Source organism: Anomalospiza imberbis, chromosome 16, assembly GCF_031753505.1.
Source record: "Anomalospiza imberbis isolate Cuckoo-Finch-1a 21T00152 chromosome 16, ASM3175350v1, whole genome shotgun sequence".
NCBI lineage: Eukaryota > Metazoa > Chordata > Aves > Passeriformes > Viduidae > Anomalospiza > Anomalospiza imberbis.
The window spans coordinates 1,541,793-1,564,954 of record NC_089696.1 but is presented as its reverse complement, the minus strand read 5'-3'; the positions used below and the strand labels follow the sequence as shown (position 1 = coordinate 1,564,954).

General features: G+C 57.1%; 1 protein-coding gene across 1 annotated transcript; it reads left to right on the top strand.

Annotated features, from left to right (window-relative positions):
• Positions 1-5,245: 5,245 nt before the first annotated feature.
• Positions 5,246-21,600, top strand: PRR35 (proline rich 35). The gene is made up of 3 exons (XM_068206455.1): positions 5,246-5,657; positions 16,836-18,547; positions 19,579-21,600. Exons 1-3 carry the CDS (start codon positions 5,439-5,441, stop codon positions 20,507-20,509), a joined length of 2,862 nt encoding a protein of 953 aa, XP_068062556.1. The 5' UTR covers positions 5,246-5,438; the 3' UTR covers positions 20,510-21,600.
• The last annotated feature ends 1,562 nt before the right edge of the window (positions 21,601-23,162 follow it).

Genomic DNA, 23,162 nt, shown 5'->3' with positions numbered 1-23,162 from the left:
TTTGGGGCATCGGCTGCGCCTGGTGGGGATGTGGGGGTTGAGGAGCCCTGGCTGTGTTTGGGGCTGGGGAACCTCCACAAATTGCCAGTCTTGGATAAGCCCTGGCAGTCCCAGGCTAAAGGGACTTGGTAATTGTAATCGGGATAAAGATGGACAAAATCATTAAAATGAATGTTTGAGCATTTGAGCTTATACACCCCCAGCAAGTTCAGAGATGATAAAACTGCTCTGCGGGTGCGAGGCTGAGGACGTTCCCTTGCTCTGTGCCTCAGTTTCCTCCTCTCTGGGTCCCTGGGTCAGCCCCGTGCAGGGGCAGCGCTCGGTGCAGTGCCCCAGTACACGTAGGAAGGGTCAACCCAGGGGAGCATCAGAACTCAGCCACTGGGTGTAATTCAGATTGTATTTAGATAAGGGGACTCAGAGAACCTGCAGCAGTCAGAGGCACGTCTGTGAGAAGAGCCAGCCCCGTGGCTGCCACGGGCGGGAGGGGACGGCTGTGTCCCCAGCACCCAGACTGGGACAGGCTCACCCCGGCAGCACCCGGGGCGCTGGGGAAGAAGAGGTGTTCTCTCCTCTCATCTGCTGTGGTCCGAGCCAAGGGCAGGGAACTCCCCGAGCCCCAAGGCCCTGTGCTGCCTGATCCCAGCCCTGCTGAGCTACTGTGAGCCCTCAGATTTCCACCCCTCACTCAGGAAAAGCTCATGGCAGCAGAGGGACACCTTGGCCCAAATCACCCACCCCACGCCTGGCACAGACCCTCGACTCCCTACCAGCCCTCAGCACATCTCTGGCCACACGTGGCAGACCCCGGGTCCATAACCCAACTTGAGCACACCTGATTGCCTTCAGGATGGGCATCTCCAGCCGTGCCCGCAGCCCCGGTGCGCACAGCAGGGTGCGCATCTTGGTGCCACTGGTAAAGCAGGAGGTCCCCAATGCCATACACTAGTGCCCAGCCAGAGGGAGAAGCAAAGATGTCAGGATTTTTCCCCCCTCATGGGATCAGATAACCCCTTTCTCCCATCTCTTTTCCCCTCATTGTTTTTCTCCTCTCCCACCCTACCTAAATCTCACATATGAGACAAATTTTGGGGCACTTTCAGCCAAGGTGATGCCTAAAATCAGCCCTTCTGGTTCTCCCAGGCTCCAGACTGGTTTTGGCTAGCAGTGTTTAGCTTAGTGGGGGAGACACTGATAGCATGAAGCATCTACTCCAGCACCTTTTCTTGATGTTCCCATCTCAATGAGCATGATCTGGAGAAGGTTTTACTCCTGCACTGCCTTACCCTGATACAGGGATTGTAGCCTGGGTTTCTCAGGGACACAGCTGTGAGGGCACTGCCTGTAGGAACCACCAGCCCTGCTAGGAGCACCAGCTTTGCACCAGACACAGCTCCTAAGCCGAGAGCAGGACTTGCGTCCCTGATCTCCTGCCAGCACCAGCTCTTGCTGGATCTGGAGGTGCCTCAGCTTGCTCTTCTTGGTGTGGGAAATGGGCTGGGTTACCCATCTTCGTGCTTAGTTGCCTGCCTTGGAGCCCACCCTCGAACTTGGGCTGTGTCCCTGTTTGCATCAGGCTCAGGATCATTATTATTTGCAATTATTATAATTATTTCTGATTAGAGTGGTACAGAGGTGTGGGGCAGGCAAGAGGGTTGATGGGCACAGAGGGCAGAGCTGTTGCTGTTCCCCAGATCCTCCTTATGGTTCTGTGGAGCTTGGGAGGAGAATCCCTTGGATCTGGGGGAAAAGGGACCGGCCCCATTTCTGACATGCCGTACAGCAAGGAGCGAGCTGCAAGGCTGGATGGAGGGAGCCGCACACAGGGCGGGGATCGCAGAGGATCCGATCGCTCTGCGGGATCCAGGGCGGCTCCCTGACACTGAATCCCAAACCCGGCAGTGCAGGCACTGAGCCTGGCACTGGCACTGCTGGAAAGGGCTGGCAGAGGCATCTGCAGCACGGGCTCCTCTCCGGGAGCCAGGGGGCTTTCCTGGGCACAACATCAGGCGTCCCATCCCAAAGGTAGGGCAGGCACCGAGCCCGGCACCGGGAGCGCCGGGAAGGGCTGGCAGAGGCAGCGGGGCTGGCACAGCTGCGTGGCTTTCAGAGATACTTGATCGATAGCTCCTTCCTCCCACTGCCCCCGCTCCCCCAATCCCCACATGCATTTTTCATGCTAACCCCTCCTGGGCAAAGACTGTCTGCGTAGGAAAAGAAACAGAAAAAAACCACAAAACACAACAAACCGCAACCAAAATCTACGTTTGTTTCTCTGCTCCCCGGAGATGGTTGTAGTTTAAGGGCCAATCTATAGATTCAGGGCTGGGAATATCTTTGCTCCATGAACAAAGAGGGATGAAAAACCTCCCCGGGGCTTTTCTTAACCTTCTGCAGGTTGGCCCAGAGCTGGAAAAGCCTCTGTACTATGAGGGGTGCAACTGCCTGGGCAAACTGGGGAGGCTGGGAAGGGGAGCTGGGCTCCTCTGCAGCTCCTCCTGGGTTCACAACCCTCCCAGGACACGCTGGGATGCTGTGAGCAGTAACGGGGGTCCCCCTCTGGGGTACAAAGGGTCTCCAGGGCTCCTTGTGCGGCTGAAAGTCAACCCCTGCATGCAGAGCTGGGTCCAGGGTGATCCCAGGCCACAGCGGCTGGGAAGGCTGGTAGATCCCTGGGCTGATCCTGCCTGGCCCCCAGGAAGAGCTCAGATGAAGGTTTTGGTATTTCTCAGAGTTAGGAAAAACCTGCAAGGTTTGAGCAAAGGGCAGTTTTCAGGGTGAATCCCTTTTTTCGGTCTCCTGTTGTCAGCGAGGGGTGTTCCCTTTTCGCTCCTCACTTTGGGGTGGCAGCAGTAAAACCCGGGAGCATTGCACAGCCCATCTTTCCCCAGTGCTGGAATGCTCCCGTGACTCTCCCTCCCATCACCGGTGCCTGCCAGCCTGTGCAGGGCAGCTGAGAGCTGCCCCTGTGTCAGTGCTGAAGGACCGACCCTGGGCGAGGATCCCGCGATCCCTCCCGACCCACACTGCCCGCTGCACCCCTGGCACCCCGCCCCAGGCACAGCACCGACTGCTGCAGCCCCGGTGCCTCGGGAGCGTGTCAGTGCCTGTGACACCCGGAGCCAGACCCACCTCGTCCGGCTTTGGAGCACGGTGATTCCTGCAGCACCCCCAAATTCCCATTATTTCCCGTGAAGCCGATGGCACACGGCTCCCCCCGCCCTGCAGCGGTTTCTCTGCACCCTGAACAGCCCGGGCGGCGTGGGCAGGCACAGAGCATCATGCCCGTAGCGCTCCCACCGCCCCCGGGACCAGGCGCCGGGGACGCGGCCGCACCGAGACGGCGCGTCCGGGGTCCAGAGCACGGGAGCGCTTCCCGTCTGACGGCGAAAGGGCACGGGCCAGAAATAGAAGAGGGAGGAGGACGCCGTGACCTTTCCAGCAGCCGGTGACGAATAAAACTTTCCGGCTACCTGTAGGAAGGCGCAGGGCAGGCTCTGTTATCGGCTCATCAAAGGACGACGTCCCCTGTGAGCAGGACAGGCACAGCCACGGCGCCCGGGGGGATGCTGGGGTGAGCCTGCCGGTGCCTGGCTCCAGCGGCTGTAGGGCTCCAGACACGCGATGGGCTCCGGCCGCAGCCGGGAGCTCTCAGGATGCTCCTGGAGCTGAGCAGGGAGGGAGGAGAGGATGGTGGCTGCCACCAGCGTGAGCGGGAGGGCAGAGACATCTCTCTGCCAACAGGGTCCTGTGGCTGCTCCCCTTGGGACATCCTTGGGCAGGAGGGGACGGGATGTCCCCATGCTCAGCCACGTGCTCAGTGCAAGGGGGTTCGGATTCAAGGCAACCCCAAAGACCCACCCGGGATCCACCTCTGCGTCCCTGCACCAGGGGACACCCAGAGGCGGCAGGGAGTGGACGCTGCAGCCAGCCGGCGCAGCCGGGGTGCCCACTGTCCCCACTAAAGGGCTCAGAAATGTCCTCGCAAGCCCCACGGCAGCAGATCCCAGGAGGAACCTGCGGGGGGGCTGCTCCCATCCCCTCCTCTTCCCCGCTCCGGGATGCAGTGGCATCCACCCGGACGGAGCGAGGCAGCCGTGCTGCCCCCAGCCCAGTTGTCCCCTGCTCGCTGACCCGGGCGGGGGGATGGCAGCCGCCCCCCGGCCCGCCCCTCGCAGATGGCGTGGGCAGCCAGCACAGGTGGCCCCGCGCCACGGCAGATTGGGGCCGGCTGCCTGCGGAGAGCCCGGCAAGGGCTGTGTCCCTGCCACGCTCCGGGGACAGAGCAGGGCCAGGGCCCCCTCATGCACAGGGGGTGCGGAGCCGGGGGGGTCCCCAAAATGCTGTGACCACTGCTGGATCCAGCACTTCAGCACCGACACCAGAGCCCTGTGAAATAATCAACCGAGGACATGGAGCTGGTGGGCCAAGTGTGAGGGGGGACACAGGGTGTCCTCTCTTGGCCCCGAAGAGATCAGCTGGCCCAGAGCATCAGGAGGTTTTGGAAGGGTCTGATTTTAAGGAATTGCGTTAAACCATGCCATGCAGGGATAGCACAATGCAGATGTCTGGACTGGATCTAATATCTTGTGAGAAGATTCTTGGGATACCGCTTCCCACAGTCCTTCCAGCCAGGGCAAACACCCTGGTGGGTGCCAGACACCCCAACTGGATGGTCTGGGACTCACTTCTAGGAGAAAAAGACCTGCAAGGGGAGAAGGGAAGCACCCAGGCTCTGAACCACCCCCACGTGGGGCTTCTGTCTCTCTCCATGGGTGATGGTGCTCAGCCCACACAGGGCACGAGGATGGGCACGACGTGGCAGTGACGGTATCGGCTCCAGGGTGGGGATGGTGGTGGGACTGTCCCAGCTCCAGAGGACCCATCTCGTGGCACAGAGGGGGATCTTGAGCCGGAGATGTGGTGCAGGAGATGTCAGGGCAAGGGTGGTGGTGGGAGCAGGTAAATCATTAATTCCGGAGAAAACCAGGCTGGCATCCTGCCCATCATTTGTCGATAGGAAAAGTTGATGTTGGAAGGGGAATTTTTACATGTAACCTTCCCTTCCCTTCTCTGCCTTCCCTCCGGGGGCAGAGGGCTGGAGCAAGGAGCCAGCCCGGAGCCACGCACGCACCCAGCCCCAAACCAGCCTCTTGCCGAGCACGTCCTCTTCCAGCCCAGCTGGTTTTGCTTCCAGCCTGCTCCGTCTGTGCACATTAAAGCTTTTTCTAGGTCTGAACTGCTTTTGGCAAGCCAGGCTCCTGTTGGTCCCCACCACCCTCCCCATGGCTGCTCCCCCCGATCCGCTCCCCGTCTGGCTCCCGCTCCCCCTCCCCGGTCGAAGCCCTGCCAGGGACATGGCAAATCAGCGCGAAGCCTGCGGGGCAAATCGGTACAAATGAGACCAAGCAAGAGGGTGGGGAGGGACGGCGGGGGCGATGACTCCTGGGCTGGAGCTTCTGTTCCCGAGTTTGATGTTTCCTGCAAACAACCCTGTAAATGCTCAGGAGTGGCTTCGGACATCACCTGCCCCCTGCCTCGGCGGGGTTTGGGGACGCTGGGTCCCAGACGGGGGGGAAAGCCCTCACCCTGCTCCCACAGCCTCCCCGCAGCCTCCCGGCCCTGAGCAGGGACCCAGCCGGGACGGGGGCCGAGCTGTAAGTCCTGACATTTCAATCTCTTTTGGGGAGGGATGGGGTGGGCGGAGGGCGGACGGTGCTGGAGGCAGCAGAGGGACTCACTGCGGGTCTGGGCAGGGAACAAAACCCACCGAGGACCTGGAGCGGAAAACAACCCCCTGTTAAAAGCTGCCTGCTCCTGCCAGTTTTGCACTCTCCCAGATAAATTTCCGGGCATCTGGCGGTGCCCAGGGGAGCCCTGTGCCACGCCACAGGCAGGGGCTCTGCCGGGAGAAGGAGCCGGTACCCGGAGCAGGGATGCGCAAACCCGCTGGGAGCAGGGAGCCGACTGTTCCCAAGTGATGCTCTTTGATCCCGCTCTCCGGTCTCTTTGCAAGCCGTGTAACTCCTGATTATTAAAGGCACTCGGCACCGGAGAGGTCATATGGGGCCTTTCTGCTTGGGTTGCTCTCCTAATGACACGTCCGACTGCCTTCACCGGGGATCTGCTCACGCGAGTCCCTGACAATAGAAAGTTTGTGGAGGATTTTGGATGCTTTCCCCGTGACCGTGTGGTGACTGCAGAGGTCTGACCGGTTTCCCCACTGAAAAATGAAAGGATATATCAGGAAAAGGGGACAGAGGGAGGGCAGGTTGGGAGGGCACAGAGGGCAGGTGAATTTTAATATATTTATCTCTCCACGTTTGGGTAATAATCAAAAAGATCAATGGTTTGGAGATGTAATGTGTATTTGCAATTGTGAAAAAATACAAACCAGGGGAAGGGGGAAATTTAACAGTAAGACATTATTATACTTGTTATCCATATTTTTTTCCCTCTAAATCTTTCTTAAAGGAAATAAAAACTAAACTGAACTGTTGAATTGCCAGAGGAGGTGAGTTACTGAGATGCTTAATGGTGTCAACTAGGAATATACTTCCTCACGCCAGGGAATGGGTGTTTGTAGGAATTTTGGCAATTAAATCAAAAGGTCACATAACAAGGAACAGTCCACAGCAGTCAGGGGCTTCTTGAAAAAAAGGGAAGGAAATCATGCCAGTGAGGTCCAGCTGTGCATCAGGGTGGTGGGAAACCCTGGGACTGGCACGGGGAGAAGTTTCTGGTGCCCACTGGATGCTGCTGCCTGCTCTCACTCCTCCTCCATGACGAGGATTTAGGTTCTCCTCCGTGAAGGTCTGGGACAGGAGGTTTTGGATGTGTCACCCCCCATTCCCTTAGGTCTTCTCACCCTTTCCTGGAGATCCCAAGGAATTTCAGAGCGCTGCCCTACCCAGAGGCAGTGGGGGGACCCCTGTGTGGAAGGGGGTTGAAGACAGACCCGTTTCCTGCACAGGCATCCCGGGGACTGTCACAGCGGCACTCCCGGCGCCGTGCGGGCACCCGGGACCCGCAGCAATGCGGCTGCACGGCCATTCCACCTCGTCCTGCGGCACAGCACAGGTTAACGAGCTGCACTCCCGCTTCCCGCACCAGCTAATAACATCCCTGCCTCCTCCCGGTGGCTTTGCCTCGGGCCCTCGTTACTCCTCCGGTCATCCCTTGGCCAGTACAGACCTCGCTGGGCAATTTGGTGGCCAAGTGCAACCCGCCCGCTCGGCGTCCCTGCCTCCACTTCCAGCAACATCCCTCGGCTCCCGTCCCCACGCTGCAGCCCGGGCACTTCCTACGGTGTGGGGCAAGGGGCTGAGCAGCTCAGCCCATTTTTGGGGTGCAACGGAGCTGGAAACACAGGGAGGACCCCAGCAGGCAGCCCCACCCTTAATCTGCATTAAAAGCCCAACTAACCACCACCACCAAGTACCAGGCAGAAGGTAGAGAGGTGCCTGCTGCCCATGGGTCAGCCCACAGCACTGCAGGGGCTCCTGACCAAGAATACATATGTATATAATAATAAAAATAAACAGGAATAAAGACATGATTTGGAGAGAAATCTGCTTGCAAAGTGGCTGCAGAGAGATATGATGAGCTCAGGGTGTGATGTGCTGCCTGATGTGCTCTGTGTCCCTGTGGAACAGCCTCCTCCCTCCTCTCTGCTGGGAGCAGGGTATCCCCCAGGAGCAATCTGAGCTCCTCTCCTGAAGGGTTTATGGGTGTCCTTGTGTACTGGCCCTGTGCCAGGGCGTCCCATCCCTGTGAGAAGGCTTCTGCCTGGCAGAGCTCCCCCACATTCCCTGGGGCCCATCCCAACCAGCTTTTCTGCTCTGCAATTTCCCTGCTGTTCCCAAGCTCTCCCAACCAGAGTTGAACCATTTCCCCTTTAGATTTTTATTTAGCAGGTGGAATTGTTAGTGCTCCCCTAAGGATGGGGAGGGAGAAGCAGGGGATGTTCCTATTTAGGACAATTTTGTAATGGATTTTACAGTGGGCTGGATTTCATGGATGTGATCACAAAACTGCACACAGCATATCAAGCCCTCCCTTCCCAGTTTATTTTATTGGCTTTAACCTTAAACATAACAAGTCTTTCCCAGGTGGCAGTTCCTTGGTAGCTCATTGGACCTTGCCATGACTTAAATGCCTCCATCCCAAAACAGCTGGCTGGAGCCAGTGCTAGGAGCTAGCAGAAGGAGCAGCATAAGCCCATGTCCTCCTGGGAGAGGCCCCAGCATTGCAACAGCATTGCAGCCCCCCTTTCCCAGGAGTGGCTGGAGTCATGGCCCCATCTCGGCCATGCTTTGGCTAAAAAGAGACCTGTCCAGTGACTTAGGGGAAGGAGGACCTCTGGAGATTACCCTGGGAGAACAACATCCCAGCCAAGAGAACAAAGGGGTGTACTGGGCAAGGTCTGTTCCCTGTGACCTGTGGTCCCCTTTCCTGCCCTCCCCTGCCCACCTGAGCTGGCAGGAGAGTCCATCAGGAGGGAGGCAGTGACTGAGTGACTGAAGGGAGCTGGCAGGTCTGTAGCGAGGGTGTAACTGAGCAGAGTTGTTTGGCTGTGTGGGGTGACCCCAAATGAGGGCTGGGTGGCTGTCACCAGCAATGCTGTGCTTTGCAAGCCCCTGGGGACACACCCAAGTGAGAAAGCCCCAAGAGGACCAGTTGCAGGCACTGCTAGCTCCATCCCAGTCTCTGCTGAGATGTGCAGAGATCCCTGCAGGGACACAACGGCCTCTGGCCCTGCAGCACACACAGCTCAGACCCATCAGGGAGCACCCAGAGTGAGCCAGATGTAATCTTGGTCTCTGGGACAGCTTTGAGCTCTCCTTGAAGTCCTTTCCATCTTTAAGGATGGCAAGAAGGTGCCAGGGTGAATTTACTGGGGGCAAATCTTGCCAGGGCAGCACAACTGCCCACTGTGAGGAGAGGACTGGCTGCCAAAACAGGGGAGGGAGAGAGAGATCGTGTTTAAGTGACCTTAGCATGGCCCCTGACGTGGTCTCCCACAGTGTCCTCATGGCCAAACTGGAAATGTAAAGACAAGGTGGGTCAAAAACTGGCTGGACTGCCAGGCTCAATGAGCTGTTCAAGGTGCAGCTCCCAGCTGGAGAAAGGGAATGGCAAAGTCCTGCATTTGGGATGCAGTAGCCCCCTGCAGCGGGCTTGTCCTGGGAAATGAGCTAAAAAGCAGCTTTAGAGGAAAACGAGACACATCCAAGACACAAGGAGAGCCAGAATCTTGACTGCCAGGAACTGGACCAATAGAAGAGAGGATGGGAAAGGCTCTGAAGACAGCAGAAAGAACGGGACAGGGAAGGGTGAGGGAAATGCCTGGGATGTCCTTGTGTGAAGCTCCTCTCCTGCAGCAAAGGGTGAGGACACAGCAGTGGACACATCCAGGAGCAGGAGAGGGCTGGGCTGCAAGGCAGGAGGGGGACAGGCAGAGGAGGGTTGAAGACTCCCTGTTCCTGTCCCCAGAGGATATGGGGTAGATCTGAACTGCAAGAAGGTGCATCTTCTTGCAGCTGCAAGACCTGCACCTTCTGGTGGGAAGATGGAGAGTGATTTGGTGGAGCAGGACACCTGAGCAGCAAATACAAGAGCAGCAGGTGGGAGAGAGCTCGGGGTGTGAGCAAGGTTGTGTCAATATGGGAACCTTTGGCCATCTTTGGTGTGTCTTAGGAGACACAAAAAGAGCTGGGCTCTGCCAAGCCAGGAGAAGCAAAGCAGAGGACATCTCCTTCCCTTTTTATCATTCCCATCCGCAGGGCATTTATGGAACGTGAACTGTCCAAGGATAGATGTAAAGTGGATGAGAACATTTCTAGTATGGGGAACTGGGCTGTAGAAGTTTGGGGAGTCTCAGGGAGCCTTTGAGTTGGACAAGGGGTGACTAAATGCACCTCAGTGTATGACAGAGCTCGTTGTTTTGCAGGGGAGGTGGCAGAGGAGGTGGAATCTTGTCCATACCCAGACTGGGGATCTGTGCTCGTGTGGGCAGAGAGCTGATCTAACCTCTGTGTCCACACTGAGGACACTCATGTGGTTTGGTCTGTGGTGGGTGGGAGAAGTGGATTTTGGTAATCAGAGCAGAGTTGAGCCCCACATTGCCTGTCTTTGCTGTTGGTGTGCCACAGCATAGAGAGGGGACAGGTGTCAGTGACCAGAATGGGCTTCTGGAGATTGCCACCATCCCCAGAGGTCCTCCAGATGGAGGGCTGAAAGGGAATCTCCCTGTGCAGGTGGTCACAGGCAGTGGGATCCATCCTTGGCTCCATCTCCTTCTCCAGCAGGAGAAGGAGAAACTTCTAAGTGGGGAAAGGAATTTCAGAGGTCATAGAAACTGGAAGAAGCTATGGAATTTTCTTCTGGATACAGGAAATTCCTGCACATTACATGCATGACACAGAGCTTAGCACAAAGGATGGCTGGACCTGCATTCCTCTTCCAGCTGCACACACTTCTTAAGCCCCCCAGGTTCTCTCCAGCTGTCCATCATTTTCCCATTCTCACCATGGCAACCTGGACACCACCTCCTCTGCACATCCCTGCATGCCAACCACACTGTTGATCCTCCTGAGTTGCACAGACACCTTTCCCTCTATCCAGCTGCACATTTTCATTCAGACACTGATGATGTCTTCACAAGTTTGGAGATCATTTTCCCAATGAGCTGCTGACTCCATGGCTGGAAGCCTGCGGTCTCCTGAGGCTCCATTAGCAGGTAGAGTGGAGGTGGAGGAAGATGTAGGAAGCTCCCACAGTGGGGCCGAGGCAGAAGCTTTGCGGGTGGTTGATATAATGTGGAGAGACAGTCTGATATCTCCTCACCAGGACCTGCCTCTTCCCTGAAGGGCTCGCAGCAGGAAAGGCTGTGGGAGGAAAGCCTTTTGCGGTGGAGGGCCCTCAGGTCTCTGGAGAGTAGCCTGGAGGCTGTGATGCCCTGATCTCATCTCTCAAGGAGCCTGTGAGTTGTGCTGTGAGTGTCACAGGCAGACGATGATGACTCCAGCCCATTGCCACTTGGTTGAATGCTTTTCACGGGGTGTTGGGGTTGCCACAGGGAACCTTCAGGCCAACTTTTTGTAGATGGAGGCTGGAGGAGAGGTCAGAGACATAGCAACACTTGTTGAGGACGTGCATAAATGGGAGAAGATTTGACATAAAATGAGGGAAAACTTTACATGTGGAGGTGCTGTGACTACAGGGAGTATGTTCATCATCTGGCTGAAGGACACTCCAAGGCCAGGCAGGAGATGCCAGACAATCTGCACATCCAAAGGCAGCAATGCTCACAAAGATGGACCCACTCCATGTCTGGGCTGGGGTTTGGGTCTCATCAAAATCCACCTGTGAAGAGAGCTAAGCTTCCCCAACCAGAAACTCCAGATTCTCCCAAACGCTGGAAACCCAAAGGCTGGGAATCCAAATGCTGTCAGATTTGTAGACCATGACTCTGACTTTGTCTTGCCCCTGCGGTGTGAAGCACATGGTTTGGTCAGCCCACATATGGAGACACAGCAGTGGTGATGAAGAACCCTCTGAGCAGCAGAGCCACGCTGAGCTACAGGACATGGGCCACATCCTCTGGCCTTGGACATGAAGATGTGGTGGGTGGGCAGCCATGGAAAGATTGACTGTTTGGAGGAGACAGGAAACCTCAGCCCTTCTGAAGATGTAGTTTTGGGAAGAGAAGAGATTTTGGTGCAATAATCGAGATCAAGCTGGAGAAAGGCACAGCTCGAGGTGGGAATAGTTTCAAAGCTGCTGATGTAGGGAGACAGAGGCAGAGGTGGTGGGATGGCCCCAGTCACTCACACAGTGGCTGTACAGGGTGAGGCTGGGGAGGGGCAGAGCTCCCAGCCCCACCAGCCACGCTTCCCTCCTCTTGCCGAGTGCCCGCTGCTTTGCCATGGCCAATTGCCTTCTTCCCAGCCCCGATAAACGTTTAAAAGCTCAAATCGCACCACTCCAGGCTATGAAAACGAAAAGGGACCCGATAGCCGCTAATAGCGGAGCAGCCCCTGCGGCAAAAGCTGTAGTGTAGGGAAAGTGGCTTGCATTGATCAGTGGCTCCCGCCCCAGCCGCTCCCCTCCCGCGGCGCTGCCTGGCTGCTCCAGCCCCGGCGCTGGGGAAAACGGGATAAAACCCACGGGAATTTCCAGAAAGGCAGAGTCCAGGTAATGGCAGGAGCAGGAAGGTTTGTGGGGTTGGTGTGAGATCCCATCAAAGGGCCGTCCTTCTGCTCCACACTGTCCTGTCCTGGCATAGTCACCAGGGCAATGCATCCCTGGATGACAAACAGCAATGCCAGGGCCACACAGGCTGGAGTGATGCTGAGCCCTGGGAAATGAGTGGCCTGGACAGCCTGAAAGGAAGCACCTGGTGGATGTAGGAGCAGGGAAGAATTGTCCTGTGGTTGGTACTGGGTGTGCAGGGCACCACCAATGAAGTCCCGCCTGTGGAGGGTAGGACCAGCTTGCAGGAGACCCCAGGAATCCTCAGCTGCAGGACAAGGTGCAAAGCAGGAGGTTCATCATAACAACAATGACTGGAGAAGAACTTCAGTGCCTTTCCTCAGCTCATTCCTCCATGCTATGTTCTACAGACATCTGGGAAAGGTTGAGGGCAGCCAATTTCCATGGGAGTGTTGCAGCTCCCTGGCAGCCTCCCCGTCAGCACTGGAGCACTTGGAGGTCAGCAGCAAAGAAAAGACATCAGTTTGAGAGATGGGGTCTTCGTCTCAGTCAGAAAAGCTCTTAGGAGTCTGCAAAAGCAGATCAGGGTAAGTTCCCATGCCCACCTATGGATGGAGAGGGTTTGTATTGGTGCAGGAAATCCACTGGACTGAGCCCCTTCCTGCAAGTGGCTGCCACACACCAGAAGCAGGCTCAGGGAAAGGGATGGGATCTGGCAGGGTTTGGTCCTGGGTCCAGCCTGGAAAGGAGATGGTGAAGCAGGAGTGTGGTGGTGAACCATGTGTCTGGAGGGTGGACAGGGACTGTGGTTGCTGCTTCTACTGGTGAAAGAATTGGGGGGCATTAAATGAGACTTGTGGAGACAAGTTGGAGGATGAAGCTCTGCGTGGTGTGCCAAGAACTCCCTGCTGCTGCATGCTTCAAACATTTCCACAGCTTCCAGAGAAGCTCCTGCAGATTCAGAGTGGGGATGTGCATTCTTTGTGCTTCATCCAGTGGCACCTGGTCTGGTGGGACGGCTGATGGGTTAGGAAAATTGGAACATCCTGGAAATTGAGTTTTGTCTGTTACTCGAGATGTGAGCTGGATGGATAACTGAGGTGCTGTGGCTCAGCTGCCCCAATGGCTGTGTGCCCTTTCCCCCGCATCCCTGTCCCTGGGGATCAGGCTGGCATTTTTTAAATACCGGAGCACCAGGGACTGCAGATCTCTTTCGAGGGCATCTCTCCCTTCTTTCTTCCCTTTGTCTCCCCTTCTCTTTCTTCTCCCCTTGCCGCTTGGCTCCCTCCATCGGAGCGTGCCCCTCTCCCCTCGGCAGTCCCGGGGAGGAGAGCGGGGATGCTGAGCGGGGATGCTGCAATTCCCAGGCACAGGTGCGCGGTCCCCGCCGTGCGCTGCCCCCAGGCACGGCCCCCGCCGCCGCAGCTGACAGCCCACTGGAAGTAATGTGTTGTGGCAGAGAGAGACTCAGCAGACCACGAAGATCTGCTGGTGCGGGAACTGCTCAGCAACCAGGAGCCACAACGCCTGTCTCCCGGCTCCGCAGGGCCTGAGCCGGCTCTGGGGATGCCTCCGCTCTGCCGGAGCCTGCCTGGCTCACACGCAGGGCATTTCCCCACTCTCTCCCGTTCTTTCTTTTTGCTCTTTCCCCTTTTCCTCCCTTGCTGTTCCTCTCCTCAGCGTTAAGGATGTGGAAGCAGCCAAGCTGCCTGTCCCTACACGGGACATCTCTCTGCCATCCTCTGCACCACCGGGCACAGGAGGGGAACAAACAGCTCTCGCAGCAGCCTTGGAGGAGGAGGATCAGGTGTGCAGGAATGGAACAACCAGTTCCAGTCTTCCAGCAAAGATTTAATCTGCCTCTGGCATATAAACAGCAAATGTTTGTTCAACTGACCTGCAAGCAGGCGACGTGCATCGCAGCAGGGCCAAGGCGCCCCGCTTCCCGCTCCGCCACTCTTGGTTTCTTGCCCTCTAGCAGGGTGACAAGGGGCAGGGGACCAGGGACAAGCAGGTCCAGGATGCTCAGGGCACCCCAAGCTCAGTGGCTGGAGGCAGGCAGTGATGCTCGGAGGGGCCCCATCCTGCCCAGCTGCTGCTGCATCCCTTCTGCTCCCCCGGGCAGCGCAGCGTGTGTGCAGCTCTCACTGCTCACAGGCGTGACGCACACACAGCGTGGCTGAGGGCTGAAGGACAAGCGTGTCACCGCGGGCAGGCTGTGAGTGCTGAGGTGAACCTGCAGGCGGGAGGCCCCAGGCTCTGCCCGCACATCCCACGGTGATGGGAGAAATCAGCCTGGGCTGCTGCATGTCAGGCGGGCACCCCCGGGGCTCCCCTCCGCATCCCAGGGGACGCGGGTTCGTTACAAGGGGACGTTTTTGCCTATTTTCTGCATGAGCAGATCTTCGTGTCAGAGTCAAGTACCAGCTCAGCCCACAACGTGGGCATACAGGGGTTGTCCCCCAGCTCTGCCTGCAGCTCAGTCTGCCCCTGAGAAAGCCATAGTATGGCTCATTCCCTGTCCCCATGGCAGGTGGGAGATACTCCACTGTTTGATGTCAAACCTGAGAAAGAAATTTGAAAGGGTTCTATGCTGGTAATTCTATCACACAAACACTCTCATCATGCTCCCAGGGGAAGGGGATGTCCCTGGGTGCCCCTGGTGAGGAGAGTGGGTACCAGAGCATGGGAGCATCCTTCAGCCCAGCACAGCCACTGCCTGGGCATGGGGCTGGTGGGACTGTCCCCACAGGACTGTCCCCCCCAGGGCCACCGGTATTGCAGGCTGCAGCCAGAGCATCCCTGTGTACCAGGAGCAAGATGATTAGGGAAAAAAGCACGGGGTCGTGGGGCTGCAGGGCAAGAGGCCAGCCCCAAGATGTGGGCTCACCAAGGGGAGCAGCAGGAATGCCATCCAGCCGTGGGAGGTGGATGGCACTACCATAGGGCCACATGGCAATCCATCTTCTGGTGTGGTGCTGCTGCAGGAGCGCCTTCCCTGCCCATCCCACTCTGATCCCAGCCCCTTGGCACTGCTGTGCCGATCCCCCTGCCCTGGGAACTGCAATGGTGCCCCCAGCCCCCCAGACCACATGCAGAAGGATGTGGGCTACGGCTGGCTAGGCACACTCCAGGCCCCTGGGGAGCAGGGCCCGTACAGGGGCTGTCAGGTTCTTGAGCCACTGCCTGGGCCTGCCCCCAGACAACTCCCCATCCCAGCTGCCCAAAGTTGCAGAGACACACACTGTTTCCCTTCTCATCCTCCAAATCTTGTCTCCTTCTTCCCAGAAGCCAGGGAGCAGATTTTTTCCCCAAATGGCTCCAGCTGCCACATTGGTGCCAATATGGAGCTGCTTCTGGCCTTTTCCTTGCTGGGTGCTGCATTCGTACACCAGCCTGGCTGCAGGGTCTCTGGGGCAGAGCTCTGCCCTGGCACCTGATACATGGAGGAAGGGATTGGCCCCTGAGAAATGAGCCCCAGACACACAGAATGAGCCCTCAAGTTCGCTGCTCTCCCCAGGAGAAGATGACAAATCCCTCCAGAGCAAAGAAGTGTCTGGAGGGGTGACACAGGCATTTGCATCAGTGTTGGGTGTCCCGTGACTGCTTGGCCATGTGTGAAGGAGCCCAATTTCATGCCTGTGGCGCCTCTGCAGTCTGGCTCCTCTGTGAGATGAGGAGTGGGGGAGCTGTGGCCCCTGCCCATCTCAGAGCTGGTGGGGGCCGGGCTCTGGGAGAGGCATGACACTGCTGTCCCCAGGGAGGTTGTGGTGGGAAGCACAGAGGGGGCAGCCCAGGGTCAGTGTCCTGCAGGGAATATTGCCTGGACATTTTTATCTTGGCACCACCTGGAAATGGGGGACGTGTAGTTTAGCCTGGATTGGTTTTCCAGGCCAGGTTATCCCTGTTCTGTCACAGGACAGTGTCAGTCCCATGGGGACTGGGAGGCTGGACTGCTTTTCCAGCAGTAACACCAGGTTTCGGGCAGTCAGTGTGCAACCTCTCCCATCCAGTCCATCCATCCCACTGCCCTCTTTGCTCCTGGGTCACACATTCACGTGCAGGGTTGCAGGTATCAAATGTATCAGTTTGGTGCCAGAGCTTTGGAACACCTTGGTAGGCTCTGGCACTGCCGTACCCCAGGAGATGGCAAAGCCAAATGAGTCCGTGACCAGCATGGTATTGGGGCTGCTGAATGTTTTCTTTTTTATCCCCTGCTTTCAGCAGGGAAATGGTCCCTGACCTGGGCTGGGGCTGCCCCAGAGAGGCTCTGGCTGGCCAAGCAGGTCACCTGGGCACCTCAATGTCAGTTTGAGGTGGTTTAGCTCCAACGCCTTTAATAGTGTTTGTTTTCCTTTTCCTCTGGGGTGGTTTGAAAGTAGAGGGTTGATAATGGGATCAGTGTATACAGGCATACCTGCAGGGTTTGGGCAAAAATTCCATCAAAAATTCCATCCAGCCTGGGTTTAAATCTCAAACCTGGGAGCTCCATACTGATCTCCCAGAAGCTGCACTCTCTGAGGCTCCACTCTCTGGGTCCAGAAGTTGCCCACAGAGCAGAGCCATCTCCCTGGGAGCTACAGGCACCGCTCACCACCTCCATGCTGTCCCTCTTCCAGGGCACATTGTGCTTCCCAGAGAAGCGTGGGAAGATTCACCTGCCGTGCCCCTCCATTCCCACCAAGAGCCATCTCCAGGCAGCCTCCACCATGTCCAAGGACGACGGGGGCTGCAAGCTGACCTCAGTCTACAAGCACAAGGAGAGGAAGCCGAAGAAACCTCACTACATCCCAAGGCCATGGGGCAAACCCTACAATTACAAATGCTTCCAGTGTCCCTTCACCTGCATGGAGAAGTCCCATCTCTACAACCACATGAAGTACAGCCTGTGCAAGAACTCCCTGTCCCTCCTCATCGAGTCTGACTGGCCCTACAAAAAGGGCAACCTGCTCCACCCGGAGCTGCGGCTGCTGCACACGGAGAGCTCCCGCCTGCGCGGGCGGCGGGACGAGCAGGACACCTGCGACCCCGCGGCCACCCCAGGAGGCTCCATCCGGGCCAAGCAGGTCCCCAGCAGGGATGGCCACGAGGAGAAGCCCATGACAGGGGTGGAGATCCTGCCTGCTGAAGGGGCTGCTGAGGAAGGTGGCCAGTTCCAGGAGGAGGAGGAGGATGTTGCTGGCCTGCTGAGGGAGATGGATGCGGGGGAGAAGAAAGAGAGAAACGAAGAGCCAGGTTGCCAAGGTGACCCCGCTGAACCAGAAGTGAACACTTTGGTCTTTGGCTTCAAGAACAAGAGGGACAACAAGCCTTGCAAGGAGGTGGAGCCCGACTTCATCATCACAGATGTCTTCTCCCTCAAGAACCATGTCATGAAGAGCAGGGAAATGGCCTCCCCTGACCTAGATGCAAAGCCAAAGCATTGCAAAGTGCCAAAGAAATGCCTGGCCAGCGGTGGGATCTTGATGGAGCAGTGGAAACTGGTGGCAAATGGGCAAAGGAGGAACACACCTGAGGTCTCCCCAACTTGTACCGACAGCAACATTATCCCGTGCTACCCCCCTCCAGCCTACAGTGACTACCACGAACCTCAGGGACTGAACCTCTCACTGCTGGGTATTAACTACCCTTTGAACCCCAGTCTCTTCTCCTACCTGAGCCCCACCATGGCCAACAGCACGACAACACACCCTCACTTGGCTCAGCTGCCCTTCCTGGCCTCCACAGCCCAGCTGATGCACCCCCATGCCTCCCACTTCCAGCCTCTGCAGAGCCCCGAGCGCTCAGCCTTCCTCCCCCGCTTCTACTACCCCCTGCTCTTTGAGCACACCTTTGGCTCCACAGAGAGCAAGATGTCCTCCAGCAAGCCAGACTCCCAGCAGCTGGTGGGCTCGGTCATGGCCACGCCACCCCAAACAAAACCTTCCAGTGAGCCAAACAAACCCGGGCTGCTGAAAGTTCCCGTGCTGAAGACAGGTTTTCCTTGGCCTAAAGGTGTCCGGGAGGAGCCAGGCTCTGAACTCGGCCACTCTGCCATGGTGGGGCAGGAAGAAGAAGAGAAATGGCTGTCCCAGGAGAAGGAGAGCAACCCAGCTTTGGGCCTCAACAACCTACGCAAGAAGTCAGCCACTGACATCTACCAAACCGTGCTGGGGATGAAGGATGGTGCTTTCACTCACAGCAGTGTCAGGAAGACAGAATTGCCAGTGGGGACCTGTCTGGAAACCAGCAGCCCTCCAAGAAACCTGCTGAAGAGGAAGTTCCCTGCCAATGGGCTGGATTTGATAGGACCCGAAAGGATGATGCCTGGGAAGCTCAGCTACCAGAGCAGGTAAGGTGCCTGAGATCTCTCTGCCTCTTCCTCACTTCAGGTTGTTATTGTTTATCTCCATATCCTGTTGTTTCTCTGTTCCCCCCACTAATCCATGGGATGAGTCCCAGGGAGCTGAGCACTCCTCAGGCTGGTGGTCCACACCAGTGCTCACCCAAGCAGAGTTCCCTGCCCTCCAGGGCCTCAAAAGCGCCCAAGTGCAGCCAAGCACCTGGGCTATGTCACACTTGCTGTCCCTTGCCTTCCCCTGATCGATATGGAGCCAGAGGTGATGTGGTGTCTGTGTGGGGTGGACCTGTGCTTCCCAGGCACCAGGAAAGCACCTCTTGTGTCCCCAGATATCCCAGGTTTGCTGGAGCAATCGTTGTCTATTTTTAAACATATGCATTTGCATTCCTTTGATTCACCTTCTGGTTTCAAAGCCCAGAAGGAGGGTCACATTCCCAAACATTTCCTTTTACCTGGGGCTAGAAATGTGCACAGCTCCTTTAAACAGAATTTCAGTTCCTCCCCTGGTTGTGCAAGTCCAGCTGTGACTCCAAGACAAATGTCACAATAAACCCACTGCTTTGACACCCAGAGGAGCTTTCTGTGGAGAAGATCTCTGTCGTTTTCTATCTCCACTTGCCCCTTCCATGCCCTCAGGCTGGCTGGACAGATTCCCTGCAATTGGGCCTTCAGGACCGTGGGGCAGTAATTTCCATCAACATTCTCCAGTGCTCCAAGAAGAGGGGGAATTCAGGTTGGGCTAGTGGAGGTGGGATCAGCACCATTTCCCCAGGTTGGCCTCTCCCTTTGTCGGTGCCATGAAATAGTGTGTGTCAGGATCCAACTTCCTCTGGGAGAACTGTACCAGGAGCAGGTCCAGCCAGGGCTCTGCCTGCTCTGACCAAAGCCCTTCCTGGAAGGGTCTCACGCTGGCAGCAGCCAGTGGAGGAAACCTGGCTAATCTGGTAATGCTGGCCCTGGGCATAAGCGCGAGGATTTTCCTGTCTTTTCCCCTACTGATTGTATCCACTTCTTCTCTGCAGTGGTCCAAGGGCCAACCCTGGCCACATCCCCAAGGCCCTGGACCACTGGCACTCAGATGTCCTCACAGGCCAGCCTGAGGAACCAGAGAGGGGCATTGACACTGAAGCCCTTCCGTCCGTGGGTGCTGCCCTGGACCATGGCCTCTACAAGCAGAGCCGACCCCAAGAGACTTCTGCCATGACAGGCCCTGAGGCCACAACCGTGCTTATCGGAGACCTGTCCAAAACCTTGGAGGAGTACCAAGAGGTGGAGAAGAAACTGTCTGATCTGGCAAAGGAGGACACCCCTGGGCAAAAAGAGCTGCGGGACCAGCTGGTCAAAATCCGAAGAGAGCTCTACCACATCCACCAGGCACTGGAGAAAGCCACTAAACCCCACGAGGGGCCACTGGACCTGTCACTGAAGAGATCCTCCGAAGGTCTGGAGAAGGTCCAGCAGACCAAGAAGGAGCCTTGCAACATGAGCCTAGGAAGCGAGAAGCTTCATGGCAAAGACCAAGGGCCCCTCAGCAAATGTCCGGCCACTGGGGAGGCTGGAGACGAGGAGGGGCTGCCCAACTGCCTCCTTGAGGCTGAGAACAAAACCATTGACCTGCTGATCAAGATGAGCCGCTCCGAGAGCCTGCGGGTGGCCTCCTCCGAGGCTCCTCTGGGTGCTGTGATCAAGGCAGAGGTGCTACCCCTTACCGTGCCCCTGGAGCTGCACCACGTCATGGAGCCCTACTACAGCCGGACCACCAAGTGCGAGGCAGACTCCAGCGTGCTGCTCTGCTCCGACGGCAGATCCGGCAGCACGCAGGGCCCGCAGCTCCCGGTCAGCGCCGAGGATGGGCCCCTGGGCTGCCGGGCCATGCAGCGCTCCCTGTCCTGCAGCCTCCCCAGCGACACCGACACCGTGTGTGTCCACAGCCCTCTGCACGCTGACCCCTAAGTTCACCTTGCTCAAATGGTGCAAGGATCTCACTGACCACCTCATGCTTCACCTTCCCAGTGTCCCACCTCTCCACTCCTCCTCTTCGCCATGAATGGAAACTCCACCATTGCCTGGCTGGGACCACGTTGTGTGGGGTTCCAGCAGCTGCCCCGGCTGAATCCCCCAGGTGTAAAAATCCAGTCCCTGTGCTCCCCAAAATGTCACGGACAGTGCTGCTGGGCTCTGCATGCTCCCAGCCTCAGCACCCCAGTCCTGGAACTCCCTTAGAAAGGGGAGTCACCAGCAGGCACCGAGAGAAAACTGCTAAAAGCACCAAGAGAAAACTGGCAAAAGCACCAAGCTTTCATCAAAAGGCTCACCCAGCCCTCTCATCAGGGACACTCAGGGACATTTGCAACCCAGTTCCCACAATCTGTAGACAGGGGAAGGACTAGAGAGGGCCAAGCCTTGGTCCAGGTTGTGCTCAAACAGACCATGGCTGTCACCTTGTACAGAGCAAAGACACAGTAGCTTTGTCCCACAGAGGCTGGAGAATCACAGACAGGAAGCTGATGGCCAGCTGGATTGGCCCAGAGGCCAAGAGTTTTCTGCACTGTGGAGACAGGAACATCCTGCCAGTCACAATGACAAGTGCAACACAGGAGCCACCTTGCCAGCTCCACACCTGGCTCCTGAGCTCTCTTGCCCGGGCCATTTGCCACTGCTAGGCTGTGGGGACTCGTTCCTGTCTACTGACCATCCAGTGTCCTGGTCCTCCTTTTGCCTTCACACAGAAAGGACCTTCCCTCCCTCTCTCCCCATGCAGATGTGATACATGTTCCTCACCAAGACCCCGATCCTGCAGAGTTCAGCTCCCAGGAGCTTCTGCCCACTAGTCCTAATTCCCCAAATGCTGACACGTGGGACAGTGAAATGGGTGAGAAGGATGCTGCTGTGAACCCCAGGCCTCAAGGGACACAAACCCTCAAAACAACTGTGAAGGGACAAACTTGACCTGTCCCAAGCTGGAACAATTCTGAGCAACCACTCCGGAGTCAGAGCACTGGAGATCAAACCACTCATGCAGGTGCCTACTGCTGGTGGGATCAGCAGTGTGTTCACTGGGGACTCCTGACTCTGTTGGGCAGACTGGGACCCACTGCAGGGCAGTCACACGTCCCTGTCCCCACCACCCTCGTGAGAAACACCTGTTCTGGCTCAGGATGCCCTGGGCCAGGAACTCCTGGAGTCCCTGCCTGCAGTGCTCTCCTGGAAAAGCATTTCCTCTCCCATCCACACTTTGTATTCAGGACATGGTGGGGTGTTCTGTTAGCACCCAGGGCCTTCACCAGCTTGGTGGCTTGTTCCTTAAAATGGGAAATGCCGGGATGGGCGCCAGGAAGGCAGGATAAAGAGGACAGTGGAAAAGCCACAAATAAGGGACGTACACAGCACATCCCAGGAGCTTTACACACTCTGGGCCCAAAGAGGACAATTCCACTGTGGTGGCTGAAGAAGGCAAGGCCCCATGTGGGACCTGGGACTCCCAGGTGCTTTGGTGGACCCAGACAACATGAAGAGATGGCTCTTCTCACCTGATTGCTCTCTGGACAAAGCTTCCACATCACTAAAAGGGTTTATTTCTCACTGCAAGAATTTGCTTAGGACACAGGGCCCTTGTGGGGTTATTGGTCTTTTCTCTCTGGAGGAAAGTGTGGGGTGGGGGGAGGGAGACATTCAGAAGGAGAGATGCTTAGCTCAGCAGTGTAGCCCTTTTGAGCCAGCTCCAGATCTTCCTGAAGGGCAGTGTCCTGCTGCTTGCCAGCATGGCCTTGGCTCCACAAGAGAAGGTGAGAAGACCCCACCAGAACAGACCCCAGAACCTGGATGGAAGTTCCTCAATCCCAGAGCCCAGGGAGGTGGCATTGCCAGCCTTTCTGGGTGTGAATTGTGCTGTCATCTCTGGATGCCAGAACACCATCAGCACAACAGACCCTCCACACGTAAACACCTTGCTTACATTACCCTCCCCCAACAGCCTCCCAGTCTCTCTCCAGCCTCTTCTGCCATCCTGTGTCCCTCTGTCACACCATGCCCTGCTGTCACCTCCTCGCCCCAGCTCCCTCACTACCCTGGCAGTCCATACTCCCCCTGCCAGCACCTCCCTGTTCCCATATCTCAGGGGCAAGATACTCTCCTACTCTCCCCAGTCACCTCCTCTTCTTCCATGCCTGGACCTTCACCCCAATCACAGCAGGAAACCCACAGGCACAGCCAGGAAGTTGGAATCCCGTTTTCCCAGGACATCCTTCTCTGCCTCTACCTCCTCTGAGGAACAAGTCATGTACGTTTCTCTGCCTACCTGGAAACCACATCTCCTCCCAGTTCCAAGCAACATCCCGTATTTTTTAGCAGATCCCCATCTGAACGTGGGCACCTTGGAGGTCCAGGACACCAGAGGGGTTGCTGAGCTCTGGGACCATCAGCCCTGAGCTTCAGCAGGAGATCCACATCCAGATCACCAGGCCGTGCTGCCTTTCACCCCTTTTTAGCTGAGATGTTGCCTGCACACTGTCACCTCTCTGTCCCCAAACCCTGACTCGATCCTGCTGCCAGAGCTGGGATTCTGCCTTGCTCTGTGGTGCCCATGGTGTGAGCTGGGCACTTCCCA

Coding starts and splice junctions, on each gene's coding strand:
- PRR35 (XM_068206455.1), top strand. CDS start 5,439: ATGACTCCTGGGCTGGAGCTTCTGTTCCCGAGTTTGATGTTTCCTGCA. Junction 5,658..16,835: donor GCCGGGACGGGGGCCGAGCT/GTAAGTCCTGAC, acceptor TCCCTCTTCCAG/GGCACATTGTGCTTCCCAGA. Junction 18,548..19,578: donor AAGCTCAGCTACCAGAGCAG/GTAAGGTGCCTG, acceptor TCTTCTCTGCAG/TGGTCCAAGGGCCAACCCTG.